This window comes from Microcaecilia unicolor, chromosome 12 (assembly GCF_901765095.1).
Source record: "Microcaecilia unicolor chromosome 12, aMicUni1.1, whole genome shotgun sequence".
Taxonomy (NCBI): Eukaryota; Metazoa; Chordata; class Amphibia; order Gymnophiona; family Siphonopidae; genus Microcaecilia; species Microcaecilia unicolor.
In genome coordinates, this window is record NC_044042.1 from 50,334,553 (window position 1) to 50,354,215 (window position 19,663).

Sequence of the window (19,663 nt, forward strand, 5' to 3'; positions counted from 1 at the left end):
AAGCACAGCTGGCTCATGTGTTGGGGCCGGGCAGTTCACATGTTCCAAATGTGGCGGGGGTCCCAGCTCATACTACCACGCACTATGGCAATGCCCCAAGGTGCGGGCGTTTTGGCAAAGAGTAAAGGGGTTTTTTGATTAGACTGGGAAATAAGATTCAAGGCACGGAAAGGCAGTTTTCTGCTAGATCAACCAAGAGCTTTTGCCCCGTTAAGTGCCCCCGCTATAAAGTTATGTAGGAAGCTGAGTTTGGGTAGCTCGAAAGTGCATTATGCAATATTGGATTTCACCGGATGAGCCGGCCCACTGGCATTGGCGAAACCAGGTGCACCTTCTGGCTTCCTGGGAGGCCAGGGACTACAAAACAATCTCCCAAACGTAGAGCACAATTTATCCAGATCTGGATGCCGTACTTGCAAATTCTTAGCCCAAGAGGGCGCAGCTTGCTTCTTAATGCCTGACACAATTAATGGGAAGCGGATGGGGGCGTGCAGGTAGCCGTAGCAGGAGACAGAATAGGAGCATTGGATGCTTGCTGGGGGGGGGGGGGGGGGGGAACTGGAACCAAGTTGGGAGGTTTGGATCGATGGAGGCTTGTGTGATAAGGTGGAGGTCAAGAACTTGATGAGAAGTCAAATGGCAGAGCTCCATGGATGTGTTCTGATTTTTTTTTTTTTGGGGGGGTTAAAGAGGCGATCGGTTCGATAGCGTCTGGGGCGCAAGGTGGGGGGTTCCTAGCAAAAGGAGATACGAGTGGGCAAAGTGGCAACTTATTTGGTTCAATTAGCATCCTCCAGCAACACAAGGGAATAGGGGTGGGGAGGGGGAGGGGGGAGGAGGGCTGAATAAGAATAATAATAACTTGACATTGTTGAAATAAACAGGCGGTTTAAGCACTGTAAGTTTTAAAGTTTTGTTATACTGCACTTAAGATTGGCTGTATTATAATTAATCAGTTGTCAACAGTTGAACATTTTAGTAGAAGGGGGAGGGTTAAATGTAAAAGCTTGATGACTAACAATAAGAATGTATGTCAGGGTGTCCCTGTTAAACATGTATTAATATGGTGCAGTAAGTTGTATTGTCCAACTTGTCATCAATAAAAATCGTTTGAAACATAACAGGGGAACTGAGGGTGGGGGAGGGGAGGGGGAAGAGATCAAAGTGGAACAGCGGATACGTGTTGGAAGGGAGAGGGGAGAAAGAGGGGGGGGGGGGAAATAAAGTTTGATAATGGACTGTAGTTGTTTATATAACGGAGGACCATTGCATAGTGGAATTGGTAGGTAGTGATATCATATTGTGGGGAAAGTTCCTCTAAACTGTCATCAAAAAATATGTTTGTAATATAAAATGTAGGAAAGGGGGTAGAAGGGAACTAGGGGATAGGGGAGAAAAAGTTAAAAAGGGTGAGAAGCTGTTCAGTAAGTGTGTGAACATGATGCGTGTGTGAACAAGTCAGTACAATATATTGTTTTGGAATAACATGCTGAAATATCAATAAAAATGTTTAAACATAGAATCAAAAATTTATCTTAATGGTGTCGGCTCCGGGGGTTCTTATTTTCCAACACGAATCACTGGCTTTTTCAGGGAACCACCCCCTATGCAAAATACATTTTTATATCTTAAACATTCAGTTCTGAAGTATAACATTTAACTTACAGTTCTACAAGCAATAGTTCTTCACGTGTCTTCCCCAGCCCATCCATGGATTCAAATCATTATTGCCCATTCAAGTTCTGCATTCAGACTCCTCAGAACCACCATTTTTAATGTAAAAAACCAGAATTGTTCCTTATCATTTAGTATTTGTTCAAAGTGATCTTCCTTCCACCATTCTTGGATATAATCTATCACTCGCCATTTTAAATCTTGCCATACATGATGATATTCCCATCGATGGGCTACCAGCAGTGCTTGTAAATTCTCTATGGTGATCAGTGGACAATATTGATTTGAATCCGTGGTCGTGATTGGTGGACTCGCAAATCAGCTGTTCTATAAATTAGCATATGAAAAATGCCGCCACCATCTTGAGGCTAAAAAATGTACTCAGTTGGCGTAGATGGTCTGGGAAGACACAGGTGAAGAACTATTGTTTGTACTGTAGAATTATAAGTTAAATGTTATACTTCAGAACTGAATGTTTAAGACATAAAAATTTAGTTTGCTTAGGGGGTGGATCCCTGACATAGCCAGTAGGTGAAACATAATTCATATTGGACAATAAAAACCCCTGGAGCCCCTGCCGCTCCCCAGCAAAAGCAAGGAACGAGCTTTTGACTGGCTCTAGCAGAGCATAGCGGCATCAAAAGTGTCCATCCCAGACGACATGCCGGTTGAGGGGAGGTTAAAGTTTTTTTCACCAAAGGTGGCCTCTCAAAACCTCTGACCGGTGGGTTCTTCCAAGTAGTCCGGCTCGGATAACCCTCAATTTGCTTCCCAAAACCTCCAAATTGTCCACTGAGAGCCCATGCTTTCAGCTGTCAGCACAGGCAGGTAATTGCAGAGGAACTCTTCGCCCTTTGCAAAGCCCATTCTGTCGAACCCATTCCACCAGGGGAAGAAGTGCAGGGATTCTTTTCCAAGTACTTCCTCGTGCAGAAAAAGACAAGGGGGATGCGTCCCATCCTAGATCTAAGCGCCCTGAACAAATTCCTAGTTGTTCAGGATGGTTTCCCTGTGCACCCTTCTTTCCATGATTCATGAAAACTATGCTCTCTGGACTTGCAGGATGCATACACACACATCCCAATACGTCCAGCCCACTGGAAGTATCTTCGATTTCCGCTGCAAACACATCACTTTCAGTACCACTTGTTGTGTTTTGGCCTTGCGTCAGCTCCCAGAGTTTTTACTAAGTGTCTTGCGGTAGTCGCTGCATCGCTGCGCAGACTGGGAGTGCATGTATTCCCTATATCAACAATTGTCTGGTGAAGTGCACCTCAGAGGACGGTGCTCAGGAGTCCATGCAGATGACTATTCGGGTGCTAGAGTTGCTAGGGTTCGTTATAAACTACCTCAAGTCCCATTGTCATCCTGTTCAACAATTGTAGTTCATTGGAGCCCTGCTCAACATGACTGTTTGAGCCTACCTCCTGGAGCCAAGGACAGACAATCTTATCTCCCTGGTGTCCAAGATTCGGGCTTTGCAGCAGGTCACAGCTCGGTATATGTTGAGATTGTTGGGCCACATGGCTTCCACAGTGTATGTTACACCCTTGGCACGCCTGCATATGAAATCTGCTCAATGGACCCTGGCTTCTCAGTGGTGTCAAGCCACGGAGGATCTAAAGGATGTCATCCAAGTGTCCCCGGATCTTGTACACTCTCTTCAATGGTAGATAATTCAACTCAATTTGACCTTGGGACTTCCATTCCAAATTCCTCAGCCGCAAAAAGTGCTGACGACTGAAGCATCTCTCCTGGGATGGGGAGCTCATGTCGATGGGCTTCACACTCAAGGAGCTTGGTCCCTCCAGGAAACGAATCTTCAGTTCAATTTCCTGGATCTTCGAGTGATGTGGAATGCTATAAAGGCTTTCAGAGATTGGCTATCCCATCAAATTATTCTGATTCAAACAGACAATCAGGTTGCCATGTATTATACCAACAAGCAGGGGGGCACCGGATCTCGCCCTCTGTGTTAGGAAGCTGTCCAGATGTGCCACTGGGCTCGCCAACACAGCATGTTTCTCCAAGCCACTTATCTAGCAGGTGTAAACAACGACCTGGCTGACAGGCTGAGCAAGATAATGCAACACACGAGTGATCTGTAAATATGGGCATGTCCTGCAACATCTTCCGAGCACGGGGCACCCTCTTGGTGGGTCTTTTTGCCACTCATTTCAACCACAAGGTCCCTCAGTTCTGTTCCAGGCTTCAGGCCTCTGACAGACTAGCGACAGATGCCTTCCTTCTACATTGGGGGACAGGCCTTCTGTATACGTATTCTCCAATACCTCTAGTGGGAAAAACTGTTGAAACTCAAGCAAGACTGCGGAACCATGATTCTGATTGCGCCATACTGGCTGCAGCAGATATGGTTCCCTCTTCTTCTGGAATTGTCCTCTGAAGAACTGTGGAGATTGGAGTGTTTTCCGACCCTCATTACACAGAACGAGGGGTTGCTTCTACATCCCAGTCTCTTGCTCTCACAGCCTGGATGTTGAGAGCCTAGGATTTGCTTCCTTGGGTCTTTCAGATGGTGTCTCCCGAGTCTTGCTGGCTTCCAGGAAAGATTCCACTAAGAGATGTAATTCTTTTAAATGGAGGAGGTTTGCCTTCTGGTGTGAGAGCAAGGCCGTAGATCCCTTTCTTGTCCTACACAGACCCTGCTTGAAAACCTTCTACACTTGTCCGAGTGGTCTCAAGACCAACTCCATAAGGGTTCACCTTAGTTCAATTAGTGGTTATCATCAGCGTATAGAAGGTAAGTCTATCTCTGGACAGCCTTTAGTTGTTCGCTTCATGAGAGGTTTGCTTTTGTCAGAGCCCCCTGTCAAGCCTCCACCTGTGTCATGGGGTCTCAACGTCGTTCTCATCCAGCTGATGAAAGCTCCTTTTGAGCCACTGAATTCCTGCAATCTGAAATACTTGACTTGGAAGGTCATTTTCTTGGTGGCTGTTACTTCAGCTTGTAGGGTCATTGAGCTTCAGGCCTTAATAGTGGATGCACCTTATACTAAGTTTCATCACAAAAGAATAATCCTCCACATGCATCCTACGTTCCTGCCAAAGGTGGTGTCTGAGTTACATCTGAATCAGTCTATTGTCTTGCCAACCTTCTTCCCCCAACCTCAAGCCCAACCTGGCAAAAGCAGCTTGCACATCTTGGACTGCAAGAGAGTCCTTTTTACATGGAGCAGACAAAGCCCTTCAGAGACAGTCCATCAAGCTTTTTCTTTCATTAGATCCCAACAGGATGAGGGTTGACATCAGGAAATGCACCATTTCCAGTTGGCTAGCAGATCGCATCTCCTTCGCTTGTGCCCAGGCTAGGCTGACTTTGGAGGGTCATGTCACGGCTCATAATGTTAGAGCCATGGCTGTGTCGGAGATTTGCAAGACTGCAACGTGGTCTTCAGTCCACACATTCACATCTCACTTCTTCCTTGAGCAGGATACCCGACGCAACAGTCGGTTTGGGCAGTCAGTGTTGCAGAATCTGCCTGGGGTCTAGAATCCTACTCCACCCTCCTAGGCATTATTCCGTTCCATGTTGCACTGTCATCTAGATTGTATATATTGTTTCAGGTGTGTTAAGTTCTCGCTGTTTAGAAGCCCTATTGACCAATGTTTGTTGTTTTGGGTGAGCCTGGATGCTAGTGATTCACCACTTGTGAGACTTTTGGAGCCTGTTTGTTCTCAGAGAAAGCAAAGATACTTAACCTGTAGCATGTATTCTCTGAGGATAGCAGGCTCCATATTCTCACAATGCTGCCTGCATCCCCTTGAAGTTGTCTCTTCATTTTCAATTTGTTTTTTTAACTTTATTATTAAACTGAGGGGGTTGTGTTCACATGGCAGGTGGCTCCTCAAAGCTCTTGGTTTTTTTACTATGGTATAAATGCCGGACCAGGCGACGTGACGGTGTCTACCCACTTGTGAGAATATGGAGCCTGTTGTCCTCTGAGAATACCTGCTACAGGTAAGTATCCGCTTTATTGAGCAAAACTGGGTCTTTGATTTGTCACGAAAGAAATTATCCCCTAAGCATGGGCATCCACTAGTTAATCATGTAGGTCCTCTCTGAGTTCAGAGGCTCTCAGCCATACGTTTCTTCTTGCTTCTGTGGTTATGGCTGCTGTGTGGGAGACTCTGTCATAGGCATCATAGGTAGATCGTATAAGGTGATATTGAACCTTCTGAAAGTCCAGGATGAGCTGGGTTCAGGCTGCCCCAATGATTTCCCTCAGACTTCACCATAGAGGCTCATGCTGCTAGTGTAACATTTGTAACTGGTGTGGTGACATTCATAGATTTAGCATAGAACTGTGATAGGGAGCATATTTATAAGATTTTGAGTTTTCAATTTCTTAAATACAGCCTCAGTTATTACCGATTTGGTGTGATAGCTGGGGTGCATATGTCCCAGTATGCATGGACTCTGTACTTTTGTTTATCTTCTTAGGTACTACTCCCAATAGTGGTGTTTGCCATATCTGGAGCTATAGATCCTGGAACATTTTTTTGAGATAAGAAGTTATATAGCAGCATATATAGATTGCATTATAGAGTTGGAGGTGCCTTAACCAACATCCCATCCCACTCTATACAGCTCTTCAAGTATCTCCAACATCTCACACATGGCACACACACCTGCCAGATATTCCTAGAGTTACATACTAACACACTTTATCAGCACACCACTTAGATATATGCAGTTCAGATACACTGCCAGTCAGAACACAAACACCATATACTTGCACCCTCTAACATAACATGGAGGGGCATAATCGAACGCCCTTCTCCATGGGCGTCTATCTCCAAGAACGGGTACGTGAAGGGGCAGGACAAACCGTATTTTGGAAAAAATGGGCGTCCATCTTTTTTCCGATAATACGGTTTGTGCCAGCCAAATGAATCGGATTTGTGCGGATTTGAGCTGGGCGGTATCGTTTTTCAGCGATAATGGAAACCGAAGGCGCCCAGCTCAAAAACGAAAAAATCCAAGGCATTGGGTTGTGGGAGAGGCCAGGATTCGTAGTGCACTGGTCCCCCTCACATGCCAGGACACCAACCAAGCACCCTAGGGGGCACTTGTAACAAAAAATAAAAGTTAACTACCTCTGAAGTCCATAGCTCCCTTCCCTTGGGTGCTGAGCCCCCCAAATCCCCCCCAAAACCCACTCCCCACAACTCTACACCATTACCGTAGCACTTATGGCTGAAGGGGGGCACCTAGATGTGGGTACAGTGGGTTTTGGGGGCGGTTTGGAGGGCTCCCATTTACCACCACAAGTGTAACAGGTAGGTGGGGGATGGGCCTGGGTCCACCTGGCTGAAGTCCACTGCACCCACTAACAACTGCTCCAGGGACCTGCATATTGCTGTGATTGCATTTGAGGCTGGCATACAGGCTGGAAAAAAAAAGTTTTTAAAGTTGGGTTGTTTGGGTGGGAGGGGGTTAGTGACCACTGGGGGAGTCAGGGGTGGTCATCCCCGATTCCCTCTGGTGGTCATCTGGTCATTTAGGGCACTTTTTTGGGACTTGTTCGTGAAAAAAAAAATGGCCCAAAAAAGTGACCCAAATTCGCGCTAAAAACGCCTTTCTTTTTTCGATTATCGGCCGAGGACGGCCATCTGTCCTCGGCTGATAAACACGCTCCAGTCCCGCCTTCACCACGCCTCTGACACACCCCCGTCAACTTTGGCCGTTTCCGCGACAGATTGCAGTTGAAGACGCCCAAAATCGGCTTTCGATTATACCGATTTTGGGCGCCCAAGGGAGAAAGACGCCCATCTCCCGATTTGGGTCGAAATATGGGCGTCTTTCTCTTTCGAAAATAAGACGGATAGTAACATAGTAGATGACGGCAGAAAAAGACCTGCACGGTCCATCTAGTCTGCCCAACAAGATAAACTCATATGTGCTACTTCTTGTGTATACCTTACCTTGATTTGTATCTGCCATTTTCAGAGCACAGACCTTAGAAGTCTTGCCCAGCACTAGCCCCGCCTCCCAATCTCGGCTAAGCTTCTGAGGATCCATTCCTTCTGAACAGGATTCCTTTATGTTTATCCCACGCACTCTTGAATTCCGCTACCGTTTTCATCTCCACCACCTCCCGCAGGAGGACATTCCAAGTATCTACCACTCTCCGTGAAAAAATACTTCCTGACATTTTTCTTGAGTCTGCCCCCCTTCAATCTCATATCATGTCCTCTAGTTCTAAAGCCTTCCCATCTACGGAAAAGGTTCGTTTGCGGATTCATACCTTTCAAATATTTCAACGTCTGTATCATATCACCCCTGTTTCTCCTTTCCTCCAGGGTATACATGTTCAGGCCAGCAAGTCTCTCCTCATACGTCTTGTAATGCAAATCCCATACCATTCTCGTAGCTTTTCTTTGCACCGCTTCAATTCTTTTTACATCCTTAGCAAGGTATGGCCTCCAAAACTGAACACAATACTCCAGGTGGGACCTCACCAACAACTTATACAGGGGCATTAAAACTTCTTTTCTTCTGCTGGTCACACCTCTCTCTATATAGCCTAGCAACCTTCTCGCTATGGCCACGGCCTTATACTATCACCCCAGGATCCCTCTCCCCATCCATACCTATCAGACTCTCCTCGCCTAACACATACGTCTCCCGTGGATTTCTACTCCCTAAGTGCATCACTTTGCATTTCTTCGCATTGAATTTTAATTGCCAAACCTTAGACCATTCTTCTAGCTTCTGCAGATCCTTTTTCATGTTTTCCACTCCCTCCCTGGTGTCCACTCTGTTGCAGATCTTAGTATCGTCCGCAAAAAGGCAAACTACCTTCTAACCCTTCGGCAATGTCACTCACAAATATATTGAACAGAATCAGCCCCAGCACCGATCCCTGAGGCACTCCACTACTCACCTTTCCCTCCTCTGAGCGAATTCCATTAGCCACCACCCTCTGGTTTCTGTCCGTCAACCAGTTCCTAATCCAGTTAACCACTTCAGGTCCTATCTTCAGCCTGTCCAGTTTATTCAAGAGCCTCCTGTGGGGAACCGTGTCAAAAGCTTTGCTGAAATCTAAGTAGATTACGTCTATAGCACTTCCTTGATTCAGTTCTCCAGTCACCCAGTCAAAGAATTCAATGAGATTTGTTTGACACGATTTCCTTCAGCATCGCTTCCATTACTTTTCCAATAACCGAAGTGAGGCTTACCGGCCTGTAGTTTCCAGCTTCTTCCCTATCACCACTTTTGTGAAAAGGGACCATATCCTCCGTCCTCCAATCGCACAGAACCTCTCCCGTCTTCAAGGATTTATTAAACAAATCTTTAAGAGGACCCACCAGAACCTCTCTGAGCTCCCTCAATATCCTGGGGTGGATCCCGTCCGGTCCCATGGCTTTGTCCACCTTTAGGTTTCCTAGTTGTTCATACACACTCTCTTCGGTGAACGGTGCTAAATCCACTCCACTCTCATATGTACTTTTGCCAGTCCATTGTGGTCCTTCTCCAGGATTTTCTTCTGTGAAAACAGAACAAAAGTATCTATTTAGCAAATTTGCTTTTTCTTCATCATTATCTACATAGCGGTTCGCAGCATCTTTCAGTCTCACAATTCCCTTTTTAGTCATTTTCCTTTCACTAATATACCTGAAGAAATTTTTGTCACCCCTCCTTACATTTCTAGCCATTTGTTCTTGCGCTTTCGCCAGACTTCTCTCTCTCTCTCTCTCTTGGCTTCTTTCAGTTTCATCCGGTATTCCTCTCCATGTTGCTCTTCTTGAGTTTTTCTGTATTTCAAGGACGCCAACTCTTTAGCCTTTATTTTTTTCAGCTACTTGCTTGGAGAATCATATCCATTTCCTTTTTCTCTTTTCTTTCTTTACTCTCCTTACATAAAGGTTTGTGGCCATATTTATAGCTTTCATCCTGGACCACTGTCCTTCCACTTCTCGTACGTCCTCAAAGCCCATCAGCTTCTTCCTCAGGTATTCCCCCATTTTACTAAAGTCAGCATGCTAGTTATGAGTAATTTTTTATTGCTACTTCTGTGGTCATATATTTATTCCTTTGGCTCCTGCTTCTTTCATTGTATTTAACTTTGTACCATTTAGAGATCATGTCAGCTTCTGTACACGTAGAGATTCATAAAAACGTTCACTTAGAGATTCATAGAAACATACAGTTTGAACAGGGTGCCTAACTTTAACCTTGTATGCAAATGTTGTGATTGCAGCTCTATATAACTTGCCATTATATAGAATTCTGTTCTTACAGTGATAATATATTGTTTTCACAAGCAGCTGGGTCAGGAGTTTTTCCTCCTTCAATCAAGAAAGGGTAGACTTTGATAGTGCTATTTCCTAGATGGGCTTTCACAGAAGTATTCTAGAAGTGTTGTGGCATTTTTGATGAATGTACGGATGCTATGGGAAAGTTTTGTCTTGTGATCGGTCACCTTTTTCTTGATTTATATTATAGAAGGACAATCTAAAGAGAACCAGGTACCAGTTGAATGTTTAACTCCCACACCCCTCAGTCACATCTGCAATTACTGGACTCCCTCAAGACCTGTAGGCAGCAGGATCCGAACACCCAGCTATTCCCCTTGCCAGCGATCTTCTGGATCTCGACCTTTGCCTTCTGCAGGTATGCATTAGTCATCTTATCCTTGGCCTTAAGGATACCCATGCTATGGCAGATACATATGTTGAGCCTCCTCTCAAGGATAAAGGGCTATATTAGCATTACAGAGAAATTCTAAATCCTTTGGCTAGCTCATAGCTAATTTGCCTGCACATGTGCTCCAAAATTGTGGGGGAATTGTTTTGTTTTTTTAAGTTTAATTTCTTTTATTGATTTTTGATACAGATATAATCAAGAGCTCACAACATAACAACAAGTAACATTTTACAAAGTAAGGCAATACTGGAGCTCACATGTAAGAAGCAGCAATGTACATCCAGAATCAAATTAAGTGAAAACAAGAGAGAGGGAGGAAAGGGGAGGGGGGAGGGGCTGGAGGATACAAATCAAAGTATAAAGCATGCATATGCCAAAAAATACATCAAATTTAGTACTTATCTTTGTACCGTATCAAAATAAGAGACAAGTGGTAGCCATTTTTCCCTATATGAAGCAAACCGAGAAGATTTCTTTGCAAGGTGTGATTCCAATTTATAAATTTGGAGCACTAAGTTCTACCATTCCTGGTAGGTAGCCTGATGTAAAGACTTCCAATGGGAGAAGATTACCTTCAATGCTAAAGAAACCATGGTGCTAACAAGAGCCCCTTCACTAGGAGTCAGCATAGATCTCTTTGGACGCCATATAAGTTGCATGTTATCAATTTCTCTAACTCTAGTATATGCTGGTGTTGCCAGTCTCAAGTGGGTACTATAAAGCATCTTACCTTTGATTGTGTGTGCCTTCGTAAGTATTGACTGGAAATCTGGTCACAGCTGGTAGACATTTTTCACCTTCCTGGCTCACTCACTTATCAATTTGGGAATTGTTGTTTAAAATCTAGGCCATTTTAATCTCAGCTGCTGCAGTTCCTCCCTTTAAATTAATATCCCTATAAAAGAGGACAAGAAAATGAGTTTTGGAAAATACATTTTGGTTAAAGGGAGCTTGTGAAAATTGCAGTTTACATGATGTAGTCCAACAGTGTAGTTGACGGCAACCTCACTAGTTTTGGTAATTGTCAGGTTATTATGAAATCCAGTGATAAGACATAGGGGGAGGGACCTGTCTGTGTGAGGGAGACCTGAACAGGATGTGAGTCGCAACTGGAAAGGATTTCCTTTAAAGGAAAATACAATGCACACCAAAGAGCCATTTCTAGGCAAGTTTAATGTCACTTAGCCTTAACCAAATTCTGGTTCAGTGCACACTGACCTTTGATACAGTGAGCATGTTCATCTCATTCACCCAGCTGGTAATTAATAAAGATTCCTAAAACAAAATGCACCATTCAGTCTGGTTTTTCCTTCAAAGGAGATTGGATGCAGGCATAACCTGCACTTCTCATGGAGGACAGGGTCTATTTCTGACTTTATTCAAGGAACATGGAAAGAGTATCTCCCTAGCAACCATCTAAAAGGGGATACTTTCTTCAAGAGAGGAATGCATGTGAGACCTCTGCTTTGAGTGGTCTTTTCTTGGAATCTGGGCTTAGCTCTAATGGCTCTGATCTCCCTTCCGCTTGGATCTCATAGGGTGCCCTCTCTTTAATAAATCCCTTTAGTGTCCAATGTTCCCGTAATAAGCCATATGGGAACAGATTGGTGGGAACATTGGACACTAAAGGGTTACGTTTGCGTTTGGAAATTAGTACACTTATTTGGCATGAATACAGTCTCATCATTTCCAATTGTATGAACATCAGGAGAGAACAGAGTCATCAGTGCCCAGGCTGTGCATAGTAGGGGCATAACCAGACCTGACATTTTGGGAGGGGGCCCAGAGTTAACTTGAGGGGCACTAGTCATATAGGTGTGAGTAGTGCTTGGTATGCTCCTAAATAATGCCTTAGAGTGCACTTGATAACAGATTTATAAGTAAACAGTCTGTCCTACATCAACATAAACCACATACACACTTATGGAAACTTTGGAAACACTGACATTTTTAAATAAATTTACATTATCCCATAACTTAAACTTTTTCATTATAGTAGACTTGAGTCTGGTCAACCTCTCAACACACATCACGGTATCCTCTAAAATAATTATTGCAGTGACACATATTCCTCTACTTTGCTTTATAACAAATATAAAATGCCTTATTAAGCTGTAAGAGTAAATCCTGCAAACATGCTTCTCAGAGCCCAAGTAGCAAACTTAACTGCACCAATTATGAACACACAAATAACAATAACTGTACCTTTAAAAAGGCAGCCTTAAAAATACAGACAGCAATATATTTCTTATTGGAAAAACCAGACTCATATGGATCCCACACAAACTATATACCAGCAGAATCTCTCACTGTGGTCACATGCAGAACACAGACCAACCCTCTCCAATTACAGAAGAAAGGACCAAAAATTAGATCAGGAAACGCTGAGAAATCACATTCTCTATAAGCAGAACACCACAGAAGACTAAATAAAAAGACGTTCTCCGAGGACAAGCAGGCTGCTTGTTCTCACATGTGGGTCGGCAAATTTTTCTACAGCAAAATTTAAAAAGTTTTGCCAGAGCCTTCTGGCGCGTGAACCACGCATGTGCGGACGACTTCCACCCGTCGCATGAGTGTTCCCACTCAGTTTTTTCTTGTCCACGGTGAGGTGAAAAGGTTTTTCCCTGTTCGCTTCACTGGCCCAGGAAAGAGAGTCTTGACGATTTTTTTTATATTTCTTGTTTTATTCGTTCTCCTTTTTTTTTTTTTTTTTGTTTAAACGGTATTTCCTCAGCGACCCTCCAGACCGGTCAAGACGCGTGGGTTATGTCCTCCTACCAGCAGAGGGAGACTGAGAAACACTAAGCTTTTGAAGCCTGTATATATAACCTGTGCAGAACCTCCACTAGCCAGTATTTTCTCAGTCTCAGCAGAGGTAGCAGTTGACAGCCTGTGCAGTCTCCAATAATCTGGTGAGGTAGTTTGTCATTGGGTCGTAGGATTTTTTCCTTCCAAACTTTATTCTGTTGCAGTACCCTGTACGCGTGTGTAAAAAAAAAAAAAAAAAAAAAAAAGTGCTTTGGGGCCCTGGGTCTGGTGGGGCCCAGTTTTTCCCCCTGGGGTGTTACACCTATGTTTGGGTCCCTCCCCCTGTGCTGCTCTCTATTTCTGTTGGCTTGGCAGCTTTGTGCCTCGGCTGCTTTCTCAGTATTGTAGCCTTGAGTGCCTTACAATTTCCAGATGCCAGAGTTAGAGTACGATGCCTTTAAGGTCAGTTATTCTATGTCATTTTGCTTGCCAGCTTTGTGCCTCGGCTGCTTTCTCAGTATTGTAGCCTTGAGTGCCTTACAATTTCCAGATGCCAGAATTAGAGTACTGTGCCTTTAAGGTCAGTTATTCTATTTCGTTTTGCTTGGCAGCTTTGTGCCTCGGCTGCTTTCTCAGTATTGTAGCCTTGAGTGCCTTACAATTTCCAGCTGCCAGAGTTGGAGTACTGTGCCTTTAAGGGCATTTATTTCTTTATTTTCAGCGGACCGAACGGGGGTTTTGATTCCTTGCTGGAACGAGAGAGCAGCGCTTTCTCCAGTGCTTTTGCAGTGTGAGTGAGTTTTTGGTTTGGCGCGTTTGCGGAACAGCTTTTCCCTTCCCTCGTGGTTTATGGTGGCCCAGCTCCTCCGATGTCGCGCGTGCTCGTGGCGAGGGGTAGAGGCGCCGGCGCTCAGTGTAGCTTTGCGGTGCACCTATAAAGGTGGCTGCGGCACCCCCCGACTTGACCGCGGAGGGATCGATGGTGTCGGGAGTCTCCGGGTCAGCGGGAGCGTAGGCAGGGCCGCTGTCAGCGGGAACAGTTTCGGCGGGAACAGCCGCCATCTTGAGTCTGACGCGGCCCATGGAGCCGGCTGGTTTTGGGCCTGCGGCCTCCGTTTTTGGCACAAAAGGGCCTAATGACGGTCCAGGAATGGTGGGCTTTCCTCCAGATTTTGTCTGGACGCGGTATCAGGCCTGGAGATCGGGACCCCCCCGCCCCCCCCCCCCCCAATTGGAAGAGGGGGCTATTTCCGTCTTGGCTGAGAGACCACGGTTAGAGTGGTCAGAGGACAGGCAATGTTTTTCTCCTGTAGCTGCAGAAGCTGCGCTTAGTGATCTGGGGGAGTCAGATGGAATTGACGGCTCTCAGGAGCAGGATTGTTAGATTCCTGGAGAGGATCCTTCAGTAGTGCGGATTTTCCATAGAGATGAGCTGTCAGAACTCATAGATCAGGTGTCGTCCACCCTTCAGTTTGGTCCTGAGGTGGCGTTGGGGGAAACTGTCCAGGATCCGTTGGTGAAGGGCATTCAGCGTCAGGCGTGATCCTTCCCTATGAACAAGGATCTCCGGGAGATGATTTGTCAGGAATGGGATTTGCCGTGTAAGGTGGCAAAGGCAATGGCGAGGCTTTATCCCCTCCCTCAGGACGATAGGGATTCCTTTAAGGCTCCCACGGTAGATGCAGTAGTGACGGCAGTAATTATAGCTACGGCTATCCCGGTTGATGGAGGAAACGGCTCTCCGTGATCCTCAGGATAGGAAGTTGGGATCTTTTCTCAAGCGTAGTTTTGTTTGTCGGCTCTAGCCCTGCAGGCCTCGGTTTGTGGGGGTCTGGTAGCTCGGGCATGTTTTGTTGGGCCGAGAAGCTCCTGGATGATTCGGTAGATGTTGGTTCTTCTGGGGGTCAGGAGTTAGCCGACTTGGACATGGGTTCATCCTTTTTGTCTGAGGCTTTTATGATTTGTTGCCTACTTCAGACAAAAATATGGCTATGGTTGTGGGTCTCTGCCACTTAAGGGAGCTATGCTCTTTGGAGAAGATTTGGACAAGTTAGTGTGAGGTCTTAGTGATACCAAGGTTCTATGGCTTCCAGATTTCGGTTCAAGGCAGGGGCCAGAACTAGTTCCTCTCGGGGACGGTTTAGGGAGGCTCAGCGGTATAGGCCGGGCAGATCGAGTGGGACCTACCCCTAGCTGTCTGTTTGTCCAATTTAGATTGTAAGCTCTGTTGAGCAGGGACTGTCTTTTCATGTTAATTTGTACAGCGCTGCATAAGTCTAGTAGTGCTATAGAAATGTTTAATAGTAGTAGGACCTCTAGGGGTCGGTTTTTCCAGCGCACACAGTTCTTTCGTGAGAGTCGTCGCGGAGGGCATGGCTTTTCCGCGGGAGGTTAGTATTCAGGCCACAATTCCCAATGAAGGTGTGTGGGCTCAGGCTCTGGTGCATGTTGGGGCTCGGCTGAGTCTGTTTTACCAGAGTTGGGCCCAAATCAGGTCAGATCAGTGGGTTCTCAAGGTGTTTCGAGGCGGATGTGTGCTGGAATTCGAAAGCTGTTCTCCCGAAGTGTTTCTGGAATCCCTCTGTCGGTCTTGGAGCAAGAGGGCAGCAGTGAGGGACACTCTGCGGTGGCTGCTCGCGTTGGGAGCCGTGGTTCCTGTTCCTTCAGATCAGCAACGCTCAGGGTGCTATTTGATCTATTTTGTGGTCCACAAGAAAGAGGACACTTTTCGTCACATTTTAGATCTCAAAAGGGTCAATGCGGCACTCAAGGTGCCCTCTTTCCGGATGGAGACGTTGCGGTCGGTCACTGGTGCGGTCAGGAAAGGAGAGTTTCTCACTTCCCTGGATTTGACGGAAGCTTATCTTCACTTTCCTTTGTGCAGCCTTTTGGTTCCAAGTTACAGGGTCCGATTCGTCGGTTCCTTGCAGAGAAGGCACCGACGGCCCGTACTTATCGTCAGGTCCTGGGCCTGATGGCGGCGACCATAGAGGTAGTTCCGTGGGCCAGGGCGCACATGCGTCAGGTACAGTCAGCTCTGCTCAGTCGTTGGTCCCCTCTGTCGCAGGACTTGGAAATGTGTTGTCCGCTGTCGGTGGCCCCTCGTCTCAGTCTCTGCTGGTGGCTCAGTCCACGCAATTTGGGAAAGGAATGCCGTTGGAGTCCCCACAGGGGCTGGTAATGGTCACGGATGCCAGTCTGCAAGGTTGGGGGGCACATTGTCTCAGTCAGGTAGCTCAAGGCCGGTGGTCTCGGGCAGAAGCAGAGTGGTCCATCAACCGGCTGGAAACTCGGGCCATTCGGGTGGCGCTCCAGGCCTTGACGTCGGTGGTTCGCCACAAGGCAGTCCGAGTGCTCTGTGACAATGCCATGGCAGTAGCATATGTCAACCGTCAAGGGGGGAACAAAGAGCCTTGGCGGCGCAGTTGAACTCATCTTCAGGCTCTCTTGGCAGCGCATGTGGCCGGGGTAGGTCACATAGATGCAGATTATCTCAGCAGGCACACTCTAGATCCCAGAGAGTGGTCTTTTCTTCGGTCAGTGTTCCAGTGAGTTGTGTCAGTCTGGGGACTTTCGGTGATCTTAGGGCAACGGCTCGCTATGCGCAAGTTCAGAGATTTTTTTTTTTTTCAGTCGCTGAAGAGACCCTTGAGCGGAGGAAATCGACACTCTTCTGTTGCCTTGGCTTCGGGAGTGACTGTATGTGTTTCCTCTGTGGCTGTTAGTCGGTCGAGTAATATAGCGCATCGAACATCACTCCGGTCGGGTGATTCTGGTAGCTTCGGATTGGCAGCGTCGACCATGGTATGGAGACCTGGTGCGGTTGGCAGGGGCGGCGGCCCTGCCTTTGTTGGGATCAGTTCTGTGTCAAGGCCCGATAATCATGCCGGATCCGGCTCGGTTTTCGCTTATGGCTTGGCTCTTGAGCGGCACAAGTTGAAGAAGAAGGGGCTTTCGTCCAGTGGCTTTGCTACGATGTTGAGTTGCCGTAGACGATCCACTTCCTTGGCGTATGTCCGGGTTTGGAGAATCTTTGAGCACTGGTGTGAAGACCATCGAGTTCGGCCGTTTCACTCTTCGGTGGCGGAAGTTTTGGAATTTTTGCACGATGGTGTTGATAGAGGTCTGGCCTTGTCTACACTGAAGGTTCAGGTGGCAGCTTTGTCATGTTTTCGTGGGAAGCTTCAGTGAAAGTCCTTCGCGTCTGTGCCTGAGGTAGTGCGTTTTTTGAAGGGTGTTAAGTTGCTGCGTCCGCCTCAGTGACGGATGGTGCCTCCGTGGGATTTGAAGCTAGTTTTGGATGCTTTGATCAGGCCTCCGTTTGTGCCTCTGGTATCGGCATCTTGTAAGGATTTATCTTTAAAGGCGGTCTTGTTGGTGGCGATTACTTCAGCACGGAGTGTTTCAGAGCTTCAGGCTTTGTCTTTTAGGGAACCATTTTTGTCCTTTCTGAGGGAAAGATTTCGTTGCGGACGGTGCTTTCCTTTTTTGCCCAAGGTGGTTTCCGAGTTCCATGTTAATCAGGTCATCTCTCTGCCAGTGTTGGGTGATATGGCTGGAGATTCGGAGCAGCGTGGTATTGCCAAGCTGGATGTCAGGAGAGTTTTGAGTTGTTATCTCTCTGGAACTCAGGACTTCAGAGCCTCTGACCGTTTGTTCGTTCTTCATGGTGGCCCAAAGAAGGGTGCAGCGGCTCCTAAGGTGACCATAGCACGGTGGTTGAAGGAGGCGGTTGCATCTGCTTACTTGGTGAAGGGTCCTGTGGTGCCTAGGGGCTGGTCTGCTCATTCCACTAGGGGAATGGCAGCCTCGTGGGCGGAGAATAGTATGATTTCTCTGTTAGATATTTGTCGGGCTGCGGTTTGGTTTTCGTTGCATTCCTTTGTGAAGCATTATAGGATTCCTGTGCATGCAAAGGACGAGGTGCGCTTTGGGGCAGCAATTTTGACCTCTGGCCTTAGTAGGTCCCTCCCATAAGTTAGTTACTGCTCTGGTACGTCCCACGCGTCTTGACCGGTCTGGAGGGTCGCTGAGGAAGGTGAAATTAGATCTTACCTGCTAATTTTCTTTCCTCTAGACCCTCCAGACCAGTCAAGAGCCCGCCCTGTCTGTATTGGAGGCCAGGAGGTGTGTTTGTTGGATAATTCTTGGCTGCTATAAATTGTTGTTTCTCTAATTGCAGACTGTTTATTTCTCTTTTGTGATAGGAGTCCGGGACAGGTGGGGCTCTTCTTTGATAGTCCACCTGTAGAAGCCCAACTGTTTTATCAAAGGCAAAGGAACATGTTTCCGTAAGAGCAAGCGGAAGATGTTTCTTGTTTTTGCAGTTTACTGTGACCACGTACAGGGTTGCTAGTTGTTGTTAGTGTTTTTTGTTTCTCTGCTTTGTCAGGGGTATACTGGCTAGTGGAGGTTCTGCACAGGTTATATATACAGGCTTCAAAAGCTTAGTGTTTTCTCAGTCTCCCTCTGCTGGTAGGAGGACATAACCCACGCGTCTTGACCGGTCTGGAGGGTCTAGAGGAAAGAAAATTAGCAGGTAAGATCTAATTTCACCTTTTTCTTAGTTTTTGGCACTTTCTAAGTTTTCTTTCTTTTCAACGCAGCCGGGTTTTCCCCCTTTTCTGCCCTTTACTTTTTTCCGTGTCATCGAAGACACCCAGCGGCTTCAAATGTTGTACTCGGTGCAACCAGACCATCTAGGGTACCGATACCCACGCTTGGTGTATCCAGTGCCTTGGGCCCGACCATAGCCCAGCCGCTTGCAGTCTGTGTCTTCGCATGAAGAAATGGACCCAAGCGTCTCGAGAAGCCCAACAGGAGAAGCTTTTTGGGGCTCGGTCTGATCCTTCGACATCGACATCGGTACCGAGGTTGGCGGCATCAGGAGCAAAGGTAATGGCTGCGGAACGACCAACTCGTGCTGGGAGCAGTGAGGCGTCGAGTGGGTCTCCACCTGTCTTGAAGCATCCTGTTATGCAGGCCCCCCCGGGACCGCCCTTCGTCGGACCCAGCCCCGAGGAGACATGAGGATTCCACGTCTTCCTCATCGGTACTGAGGAGGGCTCGATGAGTGGCATCGAGCAAAGGTGAAGAAGCGCTGTCATCGTTCTCCTTCGACACACGGTGCCGGGAGCTCCAGGCGTCAAGAGAATCGGCACCCGAGAAGCGTCGGCACCAAGAGGATCGCTCCCCCCCCCCTATTCAGGAGGTGCCGATGCGTCAGTCTTCTGGCAGCCCGGTACCTGTTCCCAAGCCTCGACAGATTCTGCCACCGGCTCCTTTACCGACCCAGCAGCCTTGTCCGACGGTGGCTCTCGACGAACGCATCAGGGCCCTGCTTCCAGAGCTTCTGGAAGGATTGCTGCGCCAGTCTACTTTGGTGTCGGGGGTGCTTGTGCCTTGCGTACCATCTGCTTCAGCGGCATCTGGCCCTTCGCCTGTGGTGAGGTCCCCAACCTCGGTGCCACCTGCGGCATCGGTGTCAGCTGCAACCCAGGTCGACTCGCCTTCGACGTCAGTATAAGAAGCTTCACCGGAGTCCAAGCGGGCGTCGACTTCTCGGCA

General features: G+C 47.0%; 1 protein-coding gene across 3 annotated transcripts in view; it reads left to right on the forward strand.

Annotated features, from left to right (window-relative positions):
• The window catches only part of KMT2A (lysine methyltransferase 2A), a 473,075-nt gene that overhangs the window by 334,843 nt on the left and 118,569 nt on the right, over nt 1-19,663 (forward strand). For all 3 annotated transcript variants that reach the window (XM_030220693.1, XM_030220691.1, XM_030220692.1), the window contains exon 26: nt 10,145-10,312. In XM_030220693.1, coding sequence (XP_030076553.1) covers nt 10,145-10,312 — 168 coding nt within the window. The remainder of the gene's footprint in view (nt 1-10,144; nt 10,313-19,663) is intronic.